General features: G+C 36.2%; 3 protein-coding genes and 1 long non-coding RNA gene across 12 annotated transcripts; 3 read left to right on the forward strand and 1 right to left on the reverse strand.

Annotated features, from left to right (window-relative positions):
• The first annotated feature begins 6,626 nt into the window (after window positions 1–6,626).
• Window positions 6,627–12,896, forward strand: LOC104098714 (transcriptional corepressor LEUNIG_HOMOLOG-like). 9 transcript variants are annotated; one of them, XM_070177983.1, is made up of 4 exons: window positions 6,628–7,530; window positions 9,290–10,103; window positions 10,224–10,406; window positions 11,656–12,896. In XM_070177983.1, the coding sequence occupies exons 2-4, from the start codon at window positions 9,903–9,905 to the stop codon at window positions 11,671–11,673; spliced, it is 402 nt and encodes a 133-aa protein (XP_070034084.1). In that variant the 5' UTR covers window positions 6,628–7,530; window positions 9,290–9,902; the 3' UTR covers window positions 11,674–12,896. The 9 variants fall into 9 exon arrangements, 2 of the variants coding, with proteins under 2 accessions (XP_070034084.1, XP_070034085.1); XM_070177984.1 differs by lacking the exon at window positions 11,656–12,896 and adding an exon at window positions 10,695–10,971; XR_011408971.1 differs by lacking the exon at window positions 11,656–12,896 and having other exon boundaries at window positions 6,629–7,530; window positions 9,290–9,431; window positions 9,988–10,103; window positions 10,224–10,617.
• Window positions 11,369–14,306, reverse strand: LOC138893436 (uncharacterized). The gene is made up of 3 exons (XR_011408977.1): window positions 13,935–14,306; window positions 12,603–12,666; window positions 11,369–11,729 (listed from the first exon to the last, which is right to left on the reverse strand). It is a non-coding gene; the product is annotated as an uncharacterized lncRNA (long non-coding RNA).
• Window positions 14,307–16,561: 2,255 nt separating this feature from the next.
• Window positions 16,562–18,211, forward strand: LOC104086260 (myricetin 3-O-methyltransferase 3-like). The gene has a single exon (XM_070177985.1). It carries the CDS (start codon window positions 17,331–17,333, stop codon window positions 17,847–17,849), a length of 519 nt encoding a protein of 172 aa, XP_070034086.1. The 5' UTR covers window positions 16,562–17,330; the 3' UTR covers window positions 17,850–18,211.
• On the forward strand, window positions 16,647–17,039 carry LOC138894886 (myricetin 3'-O-methyltransferase 4-like). Its single transcript, XM_070179621.1, has one exon. The coding sequence runs from the start codon at window positions 16,647–16,649 to the stop codon at window positions 17,037–17,039; it is 393 nt and encodes a 130-aa protein (XP_070035722.1).
• Window positions 18,212–18,481: the final 270 nt, after the last annotated feature.

An 18,481-nucleotide genomic window follows, 5' to 3' on the forward strand; every position in this document is an offset into this window, starting at 1 on the left:
AACCATATATGTTAGCTCCCATAGGCATATCTAAGATGGGTATGGTCGATTGTACATACATCTATTATTGTTGAAGGTAACTTAAAAGATTTATATTTCTGTCTGAATTGTAAGTACTGATAATCTTTATTAACTGGCGCCTCGTATCCTTATTCACCTGGCTTCTTTTACTTGTTGAAACTTGTATCTACTTTCTGAATCTCTCATTGCTTTTCACCATATGGGTAGATATTCTTGTCTTAAGGTTCCTTATCAAGAAGCTTACACGTCTTAGTACACACATGTTCTGCTGAAGACCTCACATTTATTCATTATAAGCATGATGCAAAATCGAGTTCCTCTGACTCAACTCTTCCACAACCATATTCAATCTCTTACCAACAGTCTTTCTAGATGTAGGCATCATCGTACTATGAATAAGATAGAGTTTAGGAAATTGAGTTCTTACAACTGAGCTCTACAATACGATTTAGAGTAAGAAGAAAGAGTGACAGTCCTAAATGCCCCGTAGCCTCCTGCTTATAAGTGTTGGGCACAACGCACCCATAAAAAAGACTCTACTAAACATGGGTTGTAGACTCCCTAGGACCCAAACCGATGGGCCACGACGGGCACCCGATACCTTACTCAACCGAGTACCAACGTAATGTATATTTTGAATAATGGCCCAACATGACATAGAGTTTTATGCACGTGACATACGGGCATATAAGGCTGACATGATCATTTGTACATTCAAAACATAGGCCGACAAGGCCATACAATCTATCATATACATGACATATGTCTACAAGCCTCTAAGAGTACATAAACGTCATAAGGCCGGGACAGGGCCGTGACATACCAACCAATATGTGTCCAATGCATACTGACCAAATAGGCAACTACAGAGCAAATGGAGCACACCAACATCTTCCACTGAGCTGATAGCCTACTTGGAGGACTCTCGACCTGTCTATCGGGACCTGCGGGGATGAAACACAGCGTCCCCAGAAAAAAGGGACGTCAGTGCAAATAATGTACCGAGTATGTAAGGAATAAAAATCAGTAAACAATAGACATGAGAGAAACATGGAGTAAAAGACTCAACATGTAAGTCTGAATAGCTCTGTAAATCATTTCATATTTATAATGTCATGCATATGCATATAAATATCATACCATGCATAGGTATATGCGTTCATAACATCATCAAGCCTCTAAGGGCATCCCATCATATCATCTCAGCCATTATGGGAAAATCATCAACGTATACCAGCTGATCAGGTGGTGGTGCATATATAACGTCGTAACCTTTTCTCATATCCTATATACATATAATATACGCGTATATAACGCCATCTGATCATGGGTCAACGTACATGTATAAATGAATGCAATGCATAAAAAGTACGTTAATAAAATCTTCCGAAATGTTATAAGACCATTATGCCTTTGATTAATATCATGAAGTAAACTTTATCAACTTACGTATTTTCTAAGACCCATGAACAGATGATATAATAATAGGACATATGGGGAATCAAGAACATAAGCATCTCTAGCATTTCTATGAATAGAGTCATTTATGGAAGTTATGCATTTGCTAGTTTCGTTTGTATCGTATGGATCATGCCAAAAGGAAAGAAGGGATAGCCTTAACATACCTGAGCCGATTCTCTTGACAATCCCTCTAACACACGTCAATTGCGACAAATCACATGACGGCGAATCGAAGTAGGAAAAAATCTGTATGATATTCTTGAGGAAGATTATGCCGTACTCTCTTAGAATCGCAAATCCCACATTGCTATAATATTAAGAAATCTCGTTTGAATAGAATATTGAAGCAACTCACGTTGCTAATGAAATTCCCTTCTTGCTGAAGCCTTTCTCTTTAACTTAGATGTAATACATCTCCATTTGTGAATTGGAGAAGGGATTTAAGTCTTGGTGGTATGGACCCCACCTTTCAAGACTTGGTGTCACATAGTTCTCTTAAATGTGCAGCCTTTCAACCTATTTTAAGAGTCACAAATCGATTTTGAGTCTCATTTTACTTGCTGCCACATGGGTTCATCAAACTTTATCCAAAGATTTGAATTAATCACCCAAAAATTCCTTAGTAAACTTTGTTAAACCCCCACTAATCCAATAATTAATCAATTACTCACATAATTAAGAATTATCTCAAATTACTTAAAATAATACTTACTTTTAACACACTTTATACACCTTACTATCATAGTCATATGGTACCTTGTATGGCACTAGTCTATAAATACCGGATATTATAGCTCGGACCGTATTTTATCTCAAAATGACAACCTTCGACGAAACTCATTTTCTTCGATTCGCTTACCCTCTCACCTTCACGAATTTACTTATCACTTGTTTGAAATAGCATAATACTTGTAACTTCAAAATAATCTCATTTTCGAGCATTCATCAATTTACTTATGGCATACTTTCACGTACGAAAACATGGGATGTAACACTGGCCCTCAGCCATAAATAAGTATAGGTTATATTCGACCTCGTTCGAATTAAGTATAGGTGATAATTTTGCATTGAACTATCTTCAATTTGTCTCCTCTTTCTATTTGAAGCAAGGAGGCAGTGCACAAGTGAGATTCCAGCCCATAACTGGTCATCAGCTGGCTGCCGCATCAGATAAGGTGGTTTCAATCTTTGACGTCGAAAATGACAGGCAACTACAGTCTTTCCAGGTTCATCGTTACCTTCCCTCTTTTGGTGGATTAAATTGACTGTTACTCGATCAATTTATGTTTCTGGCACTTTTGTATTTTCTGGATCTTCCAGTCATCCCAAAGTAAATGTGTTTATAGGGACATTCTGGAGTGGTGAACTACCTTTGTTGGGATATCAATGGTGATCTACTGGCATCAGTAAGTGAGGAGTCCGTTAACGTTTGGTCATTGACCACCGGTGATTGCATCCATGAGCTAAGTACCAATGAGAATCAGTTCCACTCTTGTGTCTTTCATCCTAGCTATTGAGCTCTATTGGTAATTGGAGGAATGAGGGTAATTATTTCTTTCTTTTGCCAGTTCTGCTTCTATCATTTCTGTAAAATGTAGATTTAGTTAGCTCATTTTCATCCAGTACAACTGTTGAAAGAATACCCAACAAATCTTCTTTAAATTCTTGTGTGCTTGGTATTGAAATTGACTATATTTTTGTGAATTCATTAAAGTGTTTACTCTAATTTTGTACTCTCTTTTAGACATTGTTGTGGAAACTTAAGATATACCTGATATCGCATTCGCATGCCTCAGAGTCACTTTCTGATATTTTCTTGCACTGTTGATTCTATTCTAGAACAGTTGTATTTAGAGATTTTTCTAGTAAACTCTGTAGAGCTTGTGACTTGTACTACCGATTTTGGAATTGTAAGAAATTTCTATTTCATATCTAATACTTGTTGGTTGAGTCACCACTAATTCAGTAAGTGTTAGGTTTACCTAGTCCCTAAAACTAGGTGCCATCAAGACATCCTACGGAGGGAAATTTGGGTCGTGACAAGTTGGTATCAGAGCTCTAGGTTTACGGGTGCTACAAGTCATAAGCAGGTTTAGTAGAGTTTTACGGATCGGTACGGAGACGTCTGTACTTATCTTCGAGAGGCTACGGAAACTATTAGGAAATTTCACTTCTTTTATTCCTTATCGTGCGATACTGATTCATGCTTGAAGCATATATCTTATATTCATTTACATCCACTCGTGTATAACATTGCGCACTCGGTATCAGCTGTGCGATGACGGTTTGTGATGCTGCGGATGGACTACAAGGGAGCCAGGGATGCTTAAACATCGCCTTAACATGTGGTCCCGATTGAAGACGCATATGTATTGAAAGATCACTCAGTGATTTACGTGGGAGTGCGGCAGATTCTGGCATCTGGTTAATGACTATGAGCTGTGAAGATTAGTATTGTGGAACATTGGACGTTGTGTCCTATGGCATCACGCCAAGTGAGGGAGTCCACTGTAGACGAACATATTGCGGGGTCATGTGTTATATTAGTTCTATCCTAAGATGCATATATGTGATACTGAAAGGTTCCCCAAAAAAAATATTGCACATGTTTAAGGCTTGAGATTTTGTAGGTGATAATGTTGGGACTTGCGGTATGTCTGCGTCCTTACCAATCCTATACTTCAGTACCAAAGGAGTTAGGGAAACAACTTCAAATTTGCAGAAGTTTTACTTAGCGTGAGCATGTCGGTTGCGGCAGTATAGGGTGCCTCGGCAGAAGTACGGTGGTTGATGAGCTTATGGGCTACGTGGTTCGTGCCAAGATTTGTCTGTACGGAGATTTACTTTTGGGATCGTTATGTACAAATAGAGGAAAGTATTACCCCAAGGAAGAATCGAGGAATATGTGAAGAAATGGGTGAGCTCGGCGTTGTTGGGTCAGCATAGCAAAGGAAGAAATTGGCCTTTGGAGGGAGGGACAATTCTCCACCGATGTTTGTGGCAAGTCTATGAAGATGACAGACCAGCCGATGCAACATCACCTACTTGGGCTCCGTTTTCAGAAATATTTTTTAGGGAGTTTGTTCCCCAGACTCTACGAAATGCGTGGCGCACAAAGTTTGAATGGTTGCGTCAGGACACCATGACGGTTTCAGAATATGCTATCAAATTCAAAGAGTTAGCCCGTCATACTCCTACTTTGATTCCTACAGCAAGAGAGTGAGTTTACAGATTTATTGAAGGGCTCAGTTATGATCTTAGATTCTGTATGACTCGGGGGCTACAAGCTGATACTTCATTTTAGCAAGTGGTGGAAATTGCCAAGATGTTAGAACCTGTTCAGGGTGAGGAAAAGGAAACTGAGGAGACCAAGGGGTCTCGAGGTTCTATAGGATTTAGTGGATTCTACTCAGCAACTATAACTCATTATGACAGAGACTCGATCAATAGATCAGCTCAATCCACACATCAAATTACTCGGGGTGCACCAGTAAGTTCTTTAATGCACCACCGGCACGAGATTCCTATAATGGTTATTTCAGTTATCCGGCACAGGCTCAGTATGAGCAACCGAACCCGCATAGGATTGTTATGAGTGTGGTGGTAGTAGGCACATCATGAGAAATTATCCCAGACTTGAGAGAGACAGATTTCATCAGAACACTCAAGCTACGGGCTCCATTTCAGTTGCTACTCCACCTACATATTCAGTTAGGGGTGGAGGACAGATGGGTAGAGAGCATCCTAGAGGTGGAGGCCCGGCCCATTGATATATTTTCCATGGTATGGCTAAGGCCACTACACCATATGGAGTCGTTACAGTTACGATCTCGATTTATTAAAAGGAATAATTTCCTTAACTTGATTCGGTTCTGAGTATCGAGGCGAGTCCTCCTATTATGCTCCACTTAGGGTGTGCTTCGTAATTCAATAACCTACTTATGTGTTTACCGTTGTTGGGAGATTCTATGGAGATACCCATGTCTATCATTCTGTTTTAGTCACTAAAAAGAGATGTGAGGCTAAAAGTGGCTTTCGTTACTCATTATGGTAAGTTTGATGTAATTTCTGGATAATTGATTACAATTTGTGAATTTTATACCCTACTGGTATGGGAGTTCATTGTGTGTTGTGATTTTGTATAACGAGAATTATTTTATAGAAGAAAATGGAAAGATTTTGATTGGCATGATATGCATATTACTTGTGATTCAGATCTGAGGATGGAATCCTCACATTTTAATATGATTTGATATATTTAAATCGGGCTACGTGCCACGGTGGAAGTTAAATCAGGATGAGATCCTTGTGATAAAAATTTATGTGTTTAAATTCTCTCTTGTGAAATTAAATTTGTACTATATTACTTATAGGGAGTCACGCGTGCTAGGCTTATTTGATCATTCTTATATGTGTTACTCTGTGCATAATTTGCCATATTCGTATTATAATTATTGAGTTTTACCCTACGAGGTTGGTGCCTAGGTGACGTTAAGTGTGACTCGTTAATTCAGGTAAATAATTATGAGGTCTTCATGCCCTATGTCTCGTTGTCAGTATTGTGAAGGTTTGAAACGAGGTTTTTGTTAACATGAAGTTAAATGACGATGCTATAATCGGTTATGAACAACTATTATGACCAGAGATGTGATTATGGGCATATGCATATTGCGGTAAGTTATGTTGTTGTACCGTGCGAGTGTAGGCACGAGTTGCTGCATCCGGTTGAGGCTAATACTGTGTGTCGATATGAAAATCAAACCTTTTGAAAATGTTTGGAGTGTAAGAAATTGGTTCCAAGGTCTATAAGGGTAGACATGAGAAATAATCTTAATGGAGATAGTAGTACCAGACTTATGATAATTGGGGAGACATGGGATCACCCGCGAGTATATGTATAAGAGTAAAATCAGCAATTTGATAACCTCAGAATAATTCTTAGCACGTTCGAGGAGGAACGTTTGTTTAAGAGGTGGAGAATGTAACGACCCGACATGTCATTTTGAGAATTAGCATTCCGTTCAGCGGCTTAAGATCTCGAGCAGTTTCGTAATGTGTATTATAACTTGCATATGTGGTCGAGTTTGGTTTTCGAACGATTCAGGATCAAACTTGAAAAAAAAAACACAAAAGAGAAAGAGAATACGGAAAACAGGGAAGGGCAAAAAAAGACCTTAGAGCTAGAGTTCCAAAAAGGCTGCCAGCAAAAGCCCAAAAATCCTTCTTCTTATCTTTAGTTCAGCCATGAGAGCCACCCTCTTCCTCCATGAAACCCGCCTGAAAACCTTCATTAATACCACATCTTGAAACTTCTAAAAATGATCAGAGATTCAGCCATAAAACCTCTATTACACAGTCACAAAACATCCTTAAATTCAAGTAAATATTACCCTCAGAATCACTCAAAAAATGAGCTGAAAAATATCCCAAATCTAGCCCCAAACGGCCATGAAAGTTCAGCCATAAAACCTCCATTAAACCACCACCAAAGACCAGAAAATAGCTGCAAAAATCAGCTCCAAGACACCCCAAATTCCAGCCCAGAAACCTCCCCAAAACCTGCTGAAATTAGGCCCCAAAACCACCAATTTACAGCCTCAAAACCATCAAAATTACAGCCCCGAAAACCACCCAAAAACAGCCCTAAAACCAGCCACTATACCCGCTCTCTTCAACCTTAAAAACGCAGCATCTCCACCTCAAAAATAGCTGCAAAACCGTCCAAAACAACAGTCTCGAAAATCAAATCTAAGACACCACAAAACAGCCTCAAGAACACAGTAAAATCAGCTCCAAAAACATGAAAAACCAGAGCTTAATCTCAGCTATAAATTAGTCCAAGAACCATCGCCAATCAGACTTTAAACCACCACAAAGAGAGTTGAGGTCGAGTTCGTCATCGCTAGTTTTCGGTCATGGTCGCTGGTGTTTGGCCGTTTGTTGAATTGCAAACCTTTAAAATTCAGATTCGGCAATAAAGATTGGAGCCGTTCGAAGGTCATTTTGTACAAGAAAGCTATTTTGGAATATCGACCTAACTTCGTTAAAGTAAGTATCTTGTCTAACTTTGTATGGGGAAAATCACCCCTTAGGATTTGAGATAATTGTGTCATTCGTGTCATGTAAAGGTCGTGTACGCGAGGTGACGAGTGGTTACACGACCTATATGTGGTATTTGACAGGTTTAGACCGTTAGGCTCCTTTATACAATTGATTGTAAATATCGTTTCATGATTATATCTTTTGTTGTTAAAATTGTTTGTTCGTGCTTTACTTGAAATTGTTAGCACATGTTCCATCCTTGTTGTCAAGTTCAACCTTATATGCTAATTGTTAATTGTAATCACTCATTGAATTCATGCTTTACCTGCTACATGCCTTAATTGTCAATTGATTCTCAAAAATTGTGCCTTGGCTTATGGATTGTCATTTGCTTTCTATTTGATTTCGTGAGCTATCGTGTAGCCTTTTTCATTAGTTGTGACTTCTTTGTGTAGCCTCGTTATTTCTTTTGATTTTGTGATATACCCTAGTTGGTTGTAAATTGGTTGCCTAATTTGTGTTGCTTGAGGATCGGGTTGCACCTGCAACAAATATGATTTATTATTGTAAGGGATCGGGTTACACGTCGCAACAGATATAATTTATTATTGTAAGGAATCGGGTTGCACGCCGCAACAAATATGATTTATTATTGTGAGGAATCGCGTTGCATGCCGCAACAGATATGATTATTATTGTGTGAGATCGTGTTGCACGCCGCAACATATATGATTAATATTGTATGGGATGGGGTTGCACGCTGCACCAAATGTACAGATATGAAATTATTGTGATATTAAGGTTAATTCTGATTGTGATTCTCATGATATATTTCATGTTAGAACGGTTACTGTGGTTTCTTAAATCACTTCATTGTATTTTGATCATTTAACTGTCAGTATATTAAAAATGGAACAATATTGACTCCTTGTGCGAGTCATGCAGCCTGTGTGATATGTTAAGTTGCTGAGAATATAGCAGAGGTAAATGAAAGAATTTTCAAGTTGTTCCCCTTGTGTGTCTTTCAAAAATAAAACTCATATCTTATTCGGAGATTTACTAAATTAAATGGTGATTATATTTTTACTCTAATTGATATCTCAACCTTCTCATTATCCTATTGTCGTGTAATTTGCGTGAAAAATTATTATTTCGTTTTACTTTAATAAATCCCATATTTATCTCGTTAAAACTTGGTTGAATGTATTATTTTGTATAAATACAATATTTTCTCGGATCTCATATACTTCTAAACTAAACTCAATTGATTTTCTATTTGTACAACCTCTCCACTATTTTATCTTATTTAAATCCTAAATTGGCTTAATGACTCATGATGCTTCGCTGTATTTAATTTGAAAATTGTATTTAATTGTGTTTAAATTATTCATTGATCGTCTTGGTTGATATTGATACGGAAATTATACACATGGTAGCACCAGGATTTTGCCATACAAAAGTGATTCGGAAGGTATGGGTACAAGATGCCACGTGTGTAAGAATTGGGAGTTGTGAATCATGAGTTGAGATTTCGAGGAGTGATATCTCGGATAATTTATGTTGAAATACATGCATCATAAATAATTTAATTGATTGATTTGTCATATGATTCCTTACTTGAACTCATTCATATGTCATTTGTACTCTCACTATATTGTTGCTTAATTACTTGATTATTTTCTCGTTGTTATCCGTGTTCTCATTGTTGATTTGAATTGTAATTTCTCCCGTTATTGGCCTTACATTGATATTCTTTCCTTGTTAGTTTTATGTTGCCTTTTGTACAGGTTTACATGTCCGGTCGGTGTCTTGACCTCGCCTCGTCACTACTCTACCGAGGTTAGGCTTGATACTTACCGCTGTGGTGTACTCATGCTACTATTCTACACATTTTTGTGCAAATCCAGGTACCTCAGAGTTGTTGATAATCTTGCTAATAGATTAGACATTGTTGTGTAGACTTAAGGTATACCTGTTGTCCCGTTCGCAGGCCTCAGAGTCACCTTCTGATATTTTCCTGCACTGTTGATTCTATTCTAGAACAGTTGTATTTAGAGATTTTTCTAGTAAACTCTGTAAAGCTTGTGACTGTACTACCGGTTTTGGGATTGTAAGAAATTTCTATTTCATATTTAATACTTTTTGGTTGAGTCATCTCTAATTCAGTAAGTGTTAGGCTTACCTAGTCTTTAAAACTAGGTGTCATCATGACATCCTACGGAGGAAAATTTGGGTAGTGACAACCAGCCAACGACAACAAAAAAATATATGTAAATTTCTCCAAGTGTATGAACAAAGCACAAATGCATGAAGTTTATTTCTATTTCTCCAAATGTTCAACCAAGGATACGTTGCCTTAAAGTTAACAACGTCGACAAATGCCGCACCTCGTTCGATTATCTATAGGTGATAATTTTGCATTGAACTATCTTCAATTTGTCTCCTCTTTCTATTTGTTGCAAGGAGGCAGTGCACAAGTGAGATTCCAGCCCATAACTGGTCATCAGCTGGCTGCCGCATCAGATAAGGTGGTTTCAATCTTTGACGTCGAAAATGACAAGCAACTACAGTCTTTCCAGGTTCATCGTTACCTTCCCTCTTTTGGTGGATTAAATTGACTGTTACTCGATCAATTTATGTTTCTGGCACTTTTGTATTTTCTGGATCTTCCAGTCATCCCAAAGTAAATGTGTTTATAGGGACATTCTGGAGTGGTGAACTACCTTTGTTGGGATCTCAATGGTGATCTACTGGCATCAGTAAGTGAGGAGTCCGTTAAAGTTTGGTCATTGACCACCGGTGATTGCATCCATGAGAATCAGTTCCACTCTTGTGTCTTTCATCCTAGCTGTTCAGCTCTATTGGTGATTGGAGGAATGAGGGTAATTATTGCTTTCTTTTGCCAATTCTACTTCTATCATTTCTGTAAAATGTCCATTTAGTTAGCCCATTTTCATCCAGTACATCTGTTGAAAGAATACCCAAACAAATCTCCTTTAAAATTGCTCCTATCCGCTTGTGGACGTAAGTCACACTGACTGAACCACATTAAATTGGTGTCTCTTTATATGCTTTAATTGTCGTTGTTATCAACTTGCATTATCTTTATTATTGTCATTATACCGTTGTTTGGTTAAATTCCACACTACCCGGGTTTCCGATCTTAACAGAAATAAACAAGGAGTAGCCGCAACATTGCCATAAGAGCGGTGGACATTTACTTCTGCTCCAGGTGCTTAGGGAAAAAGTCCGCACTGATGTTGTAGTCTGTATTGCTCAAAGAAATATCCATTTTTCTGTTTGTTAGTCACATTAGAGTTATGGTTTGCTTAAAGCAAGTTGAGCACACTGAGCAAATGTTTCGGTAGTACTAGGGGAAGCATAACAACTTCTGCAGCTGTTCTGGTGATTAACAACAACTAATAACATGATATAAATTTCAGCTTATGCTGTGTGCGGCAAATGTGTCGAGATGCCATCCCCCGCAACATGTCCTATGCCTGAGAAGACTGATTTCGAGCCCTTCATAGTCGAACTAATGAAAACTAAAGACGATTTAGAAAAGAATTCAAGAATTACCTTCTTTTAATTAGAATTTTACGAGGTCAGCCTTTTTTAAAAATCAATTAGAGGTGATGAATAAGATCATTAAAAAGATATTAATTTTTTTTAAAAAAAAAGGGAGGTGGGGATAGGGAGAATCACAACAATTAACAAAGACGTGCTTTTAATTCTTGGAGATGAAATCTTTTCTCAGTGAAGCATTTTATATCTATTTCTATCTTCACCCTTGGTGAGGCAGCATCTAAGCAAGGAATTGCTAGTTAAGTAAGTTCTCTAGAGATAAATTAATACATGGTTAGCTCATAATACCTTTATTTTAATGTAGAGTTACTACAAATAAGCAAATAAACGCACATATCATGCTCTAGTCTTATTAATAATAATGAAAAATGCTGGTATATCTTGAACATTTAGTCCAGGATTGTTTTGCACCAATAGATTAAAGCAATGACGCAATTGCCTCAATTCTTACATTTCTTCTCTCATTTCTTGCATTTCTTCTTTCAAAGTAGAGACTTCATTGTTATGCTTTTATTGGAGCTTGCTGATTTTCTCATCTTTTTTCAGAGTACTTGTTGTCACTGATCTACCATACCATCGTATTCGACCAGGCTGCTCCTTTCCAAACACTGCACTAAATGCTTCATCCGATGTAAAGAAATGAAAGTCATATTTTTAACAAAGTGTCGAATAAACATTACCAATGCCACGCGCAAAAATTGCCGAAATATTATGCAGAAATATAGAAAATGCAGAAAAACTATGCAGAAACGCAAAAAATACTGTCCCAAAATGTAGAAATTTCTGAAATGCAGCACAGAAACCCAGAAATAATGTGCATAAAATACACTTTTCAGAAAATACAGAAATACTATGCAGAAATACCGAAATGCTGCATAGGAAATGCAGAAACACTGTGCAGAATCGCAGAAATTGCCGAAACGCTGTGCAGAAATGCAGTAAAACTGTGCAGAAATGCAAAAACACTGCAGAAATGCAAACATTGCTGAAACGTTGTGCAGAAATGCAGAAAATGCAGAAAAACTTCGAAGAAACGCAAAAAACACTGTCCAGATATAAGAAATTTCTGAAACGCTGTGTAGAAATACAGAAAATGAGGAAAAATTGTGCAAAAACGCAAAAATACTGTGCAAAAATGCAAAAATTACCGAAACGCTGTGCAGAAATGCAGAAAATGCAGAAACTCTGCATAAATGCAAAAATACTGTCCAGAAATGCAGAAATTTCAGAAACTGTGCAGAAACCCAAAAATAATGTGCAAAAATTGCAGAAATGTAGAAACATTGTGCAGAAATGCTGAAACACTGCAAAAATTCAGAAAATGCCGAAATGTTGTGAAAAAATGCAGAAAGCGCCGTGCAAAGAGCAGAAAATGCAGAAACGCAGTGCAGGAATGCCGAAACTGCAGAAACACAGAAACGATGTACTGAAATGCTGAAACACAGTGCAAAAATACAAAAAATGCAAATATGCTTTTCAGAAATCCGAAATACCTGCTCAATATCTGTATGCTTGCTCAATGTTTGCTAGTCCACAAGAAGATGAAATATAAGTGCACTGCATTTCGGTAATTAGACAATGATGAGACGCCATGGAAGACAAAAATCAAGGAAGTAAAGGAAAACATGGGCTAATAACTCCTCTTCATTACCAATTGACAATTTCAAAAATAGACATCTCCAAATTAGTATTGTGTACTATCTTTAGGTATTATTCATGTTTTTTGTCCAAGACTCCTTTGTTAAATCTGTTTATCAAATATGTTTAAATTTACTGCAAAATGTCAATGACAACCTTTCAATGCCCATATAAGAGCATCTTATTTACCTGGCTCAGTGAATTAAAGACACTCAATTAGCAGATAACTAGTCGAACAATCTCAGAACACAACTCCTAGCCTAAAATTTGATACTCTCTGAAGAAGAAAACCTAAATAAACATACAACATAAGTTACAACTTTATTAAATAATTGTATTGTAGCACCATCCCTGCTCCTCCTATAGAGAGTGAAGAATAGTTGATCAAACAAGTTTATGCCCGATTTATTTTCTCAAAATCTCACCTATTTTTCCCTTGATAACTAACAAATAATCAATTGATGCAAATTTGGATCAAAATCTCAAAAAGGTACAAACTTTAAGAAACCCAATTGAGAAAAATTGTATAACCCACTTTCTGTAACTAATGGAAAAAAAGAAGATTGCATAAACAACGCAGCCATAAGTGAAACAAATGATCAATTGATACAAACTGCGAGTAATATTAAGAAACCCAATTGAGGAAAATACATAACAAGAGAAAGAAACTCACTTTCTGTATAAACAATGCAGCAATAAGCGAAGCAAATTATCATGGATGCAAATTTAGATAAAGAACATCAAAAGATAGAAACTTTAAGAAACCCAATTGAGAAAAAATGCAAAATAAGAGGAACCTACTAACCTTTATGAACCAAGTGACCTTTAACAATACAACCCAAGAACAAAATGCAAGAAATTAGAACAAAAGAGTTAGTGAGTAAATGGACTATGAATTAACTGAATTTTGATGGTTCCCTTTTGCTTCTTGAAGAAGCTTAAAATTACATGGAAGGGTAACGTACTTCAATCTTCTAGGTGATGTGAATTGGGCTTCAATTAGGGGAATGTGAATTAAAAACAAATCCCACTCATGGAATAATTAGTTGATTTACCACTTGAAAACCCTAATACAAAGAACAATCGAAGCCACAAAGCCTAATAAAGAGAAATTTTGGCAAAAACCTAGAAGAATCAAAGGGATTAACGTTGTAGAGGAACATGTAAAGAAATAAAATAATTTATACCTTTTGAATGCTGAAATTTTCTCTTTCTTAGACGCATATGTTGGGTCAATGAAGAAGAAAATTTCAGGGATGCTGGATTTGGTACAGGTGGAACCAAGCGGCTTAGTGGTGGAGATGGAGATTTTGACGGGTCTATAGAGAGGGTGAAGACTTCGATGGTTCTTTCTTTTGCCCTTTCAAAATAGGGAAAAAATTTACTGAAAGAAATAATTGAGGAAAATTTTTGATGAAATCTTTTTCTTTATTTTAGAGCACACTTGTTAAGTGTTGTTTTTGTGATTAAAAAGATAGCACGCTTTAAAAGCGTTGTATATAGGTGAATAAGTGTTGCCAAATATTTTATGATTTGGCAACCCTTAAAACACGTTGCCTTTACGTTTAGAAAGTACACTTTAAAAACATAGCTTAAACTTCCGTGGCCAAAAGCTCAAAATAAAGGCTACACTTTTAAAGCGTTCCCATAGACACTATTGGCAACACTTTCCCAGCGTTGTCTAAAATTAGTGTGGTCTTAGGCTAAATTTGTTGTAGTGAAGGTACCTCTATTCTCTCTCATCTTGACACCTTTGATTCCATTCTTATGGATTTGAGTAATATAGATGCTGAAATTAAAGATGAGTATCAAGCCGTGTTACTGCTTTGTCCTCTACCCCCATCTTTTAAGCATATAAGAGATACTATGCTTTATACAAAGGATAATATCTCTCATAAGGATATTAAATATATCTTAAAATCAAAAGAACAGATAGATAGTGATATTACTGGCGAAGCTAATGGAACTCAAGTGGATGTTGGCTTATTTGGTAGGGGCAAATCCGACTCCATATCTAGATACAATAATTTAGAGTGTCGTTATTGTGATAAGAAAGATCACATTATCTCTGAAAGCTATAAAATAAAAAATAAAGAAACACATAAAGAAATAAAAAATAAGCACAAAAATACTGACACCGCCGAAGCTAGTGTAGTAACTGATGAGATTGAGGGAACTATATTTTTAGCAACTGAAACTAGTTTCAGATTAGACAATGAGTGGATTTCATATCACATGTGTCCTAGCAGAAACTTATTTTCTACATATGATTCAGTTGAAGGTGGAGTTGTCCAAATGGGTAACAATGTTACTTGTAACGTTATTGGCAAAGGTACAATTCGGATCAGAATGCACGATGGTGTGGTGAGAACTCTCACCGACGTTAGATATGTTCCTGAGTTGAAGAAAAATCTATCTCTTTGGGCACTTTAGAATCCCTTGGGTGCAAATTCACTGGTGAAGGTGGAGTTTTAAAAAATTTTCAAGGGGCTCTTGTGATCATGAAACCACACAGATCTGGTTCGTTGTATACTTTATTGGGATCCACTGTTATAGGCCCTACTACAGTTTCGGTATCAGATAACTTGTCTAATTTTGATGGCATTAAATTTTGACATATGCCCATTGAAGCTTTTGCGGAGAAGGTGGAGCAAACTTACTATATCAGCCAAAATTAGGCCAAGGTAGAGATTTGTAATTATGGCTAATATTTTGGCTAATGGAGCCCATCTCACATAAACATAAGCATCTTTGCAAAGTGTAGACTTTGTTGGCAATATTCTTTGTGACCCAAAAATATTGCATTGTGTGGTAGACATCATTTACACAAGTTGTATCTCTTCTTTTACGCGTAAGAGGCCAAGACTTTTTTGCCTATAAAAGGGAAGGTCATTAGTTCATTTTAAACACACCAACAAGACTTGAGTCTTCATTTCTTATATCTTCCTTTTCTCCTTTATTAAGAGTGTTTTGTATGAGAGTTAGTGTTGGGAATCACTTGTGTGAACTCTTTCTTTGGAGTGAACTTGTGAGATTATTGTCTTAGGGTATTTGGGATTAATTAGAGTGTTAGGGGCAACAGGACGGTAATGACCTCGCCTAAAGATATGATATTAAGCAAAAATCTAATGTATTTTATAATCTTTGCATTGAATGAATCAATAAATGAATAGCATATCTCTTCTATACAATAAATGTATATTCTCATCAGAATTTGTGATCGATGTTTCTTTTCGAATACGTCAAATCTCTCTATAACATCGTTATATAACAGTCATTTACTATAAAAGTTAAATTTTTTATGGAATCAATTTTTATGTTATATTATATTATATGTTCTTTATAACAGCATTTCGCTATAACAGCCAAAAAAATCTGAAACAATTAAAGTTGTTATAAAGAGGTTTGATTGTACAAGATATACAAGAAAAAACTTATTCAACCAAAAATACAAGAAATATCTCATCTTTAAAAGCTAATGCTATCATCTAATCTTAGCTATTCAAGATGAGTTTAGTGCGTCGTGTCAAATTAAAACTCAATAAAAAACGAGAATCGCCGGTGCTACTTTTACATCACTCCATGTTAGCAATTAGTAGCCTATAAAAAACAAGATAAAGTTACTTCTACCTAATCAGACCCCTCCCTATATACCTTCATTAATATTAGGCTTATTAGTCAAAAGATTAGGCAGATAATTCATTAAGGGAATGGAATTGATGAAACAGAAAAGGTTAGGAAGGGAACTGGTGAAACTGGAAAAGGTTACTTTCACTCCCTATATATATATTGGATGAAGAACATGTGTTAGTAAAATTCATATACTACTCCATTTTTTGCTTAAAAAACAGACCGAACGCCTTTGAATTATTAGCTTATTGTTATCAATATAAGTAAACATGGCTTCATCCATGGATAAGATTGTTATATCCAATGAAGAGGAAAATTCAATGATGAAGGCTATGCATCTTCCTACTGGTTTAATCCTTAACATGGTTTTGAAAGCTGTCATAGAACTTGGCTTGTTTGAGATCATAGCAAAAGCAAATAGTCAATTATCCTCCTATGATATTGCATCTCAACTTCCCACAAAAAACCCTAAAGCCCCACTTGTTCTTGAAAGGATTCTAAGGTTTCTTGCAAGCCAATCTTTTCTCACTTCCAACATTTCCAAGGATGATGATGGAAAAATTCACACATCATACAATTTGACACCTTTGAGCAAGAGTTTAATATCCGATAAAGACGGATCACTTTTGCTTCCTTTTTACTATTGGCGACTGATCGAGTAGCTGTTAATTCCTGATACAATTTAATATTTTCTCATATTTAGTTCATTGAGTTTAACTTCTATACACTAACGTATAAGAATTTTGTACTATCAAGTCACATACTTGCTACAAGAAGACAAAATACATTGATTGTGTAAAGCTTTTGTATATTGTTAGTCTATTTAAGTTAAATCCTTGTTTCATTTGTGATTCGAGATCTATGTTGATTGGATATATTTTGACTTCTTGTTAAGGATTCATTTGAAAGATGCAATTCTAGAGGGTGAAATACCATTCAACAAGGCTCATGGAATGCATGCATTTGAATACCATGGAAAAGATAGTAGATTCAATATGGTGTTCAATAAAGCTATGCAAAACATCTCTTCCATTGAAATGAAGAGAATTCTTGAGTCTTACACTGGCTTCCAAGGAGTAAAAGAGGTCATAGATGTGGGAGGTGGACTTGGGGTATCATTAGCTTCTATAATTTCCAAGTATCCTAATATCAAGGGTATTAATTTTGACCTACCCCATGTCATCAAAGATGCTCCTAACCATGCAGGTAATTTATTGAAGAATTGTTGGGGAGCTTTGCCAGAAAATGGTAAGGTTGTGGTAATAGAACAAATACAGCCAGAATATCCAGAGACTAATCTTCTCTCTAAGCATTCATTTGGTACTGATAAGTTAATGATTACTGTGTTTAATGGAGGGAAAGAAAGAACAAAGCAAGAATTTGAAGCTTTAGCAAAAGAAGCTGGATTTTCTGCACTCAAAATTGCATGTCGTGCATATTATTGTTGGGTCGTGGAATTGTACAAATGTTAAGTTATTATACTTAGTCGGAGGCAGAGCCAAGATTTGAAGTTACTGGAATTGGGATTCTAGCCTTTTTATGTTATTGGATTATAAAGTAAGAATTTATACCTATTTAATGAATTTCTTAAGAAAAATATACGATTTGCACTAAAGCTATAGGGTTCGGCCAAACCCGTTACCAATCTCTAGCTCCGCTCCTAACTTAGTAATGGCTTTAATATTTCTGCTGTAATAAGTCTTGATAGAACAAAAAGTTGGTCTATGTATTTGCTGTATTATTATATTATGATGTTAAAAGTATAACATGATGTCCTTGAAGTTCCTAATTGAATAAAGAGAATCCTAATATCTTGGATTTGTTTTTATTATTATCTTTTACTTGTTATAGTTCAAAAGAAAATATTTTTGTTGGTTGGAGTGTAAAAATATATATCTCTTTAAAAGGTACTCACTATTTATTAAAGATTGATAAACTTTTTTTTAATTCTGTTTATTAATCAGTAGGGGAAGAGAAATGAGGGAGGGAGTTATACGAACCGGAATCAAACCTCCCCAACAAGGTGAAAGTTTGACTTGCCAACCAACTATCGATACTAAGATTCCCCTTAAAAGATTTATAATAACGTCATCAAATTGGATAA

The sequence above is a fragment of the Nicotiana tomentosiformis genome, chromosome 6, assembly GCF_000390325.3.
Source record: "Nicotiana tomentosiformis chromosome 6, ASM39032v3, whole genome shotgun sequence".
Lineage (NCBI taxonomy): Eukaryota > Viridiplantae > Streptophyta > Magnoliopsida > Solanales > Solanaceae > Nicotiana > Nicotiana tomentosiformis.

Bases quoted from the DNA above. Each gene is read 5' to 3' on its own strand.
- LOC104098714 (XM_070177983.1), top strand. From the start codon at position 9,903: ATGCCGCACCTCGTTCGATTATCTATAGGTGATAATTTTGCATTGAAC. The intron at 10,104-10,223 runs GTTCATCGTTAC...ATGTGTTTATAG, and splicing joins AGCAACTACAGTCTTTCCAG to GGACATTCTGGAGTGGTGAA.
- LOC138894886 (XM_070179621.1), top strand. From the start codon at position 16,647: ATGGCTTCATCCATGGATAAGATTGTTATATCCAATGAAGAGGAAAAT.
- LOC104086260 (XM_070177985.1), top strand. From the start codon at position 17,331: ATGCATGCATTTGAATACCATGGAAAAGATAGTAGATTCAATATGGTG.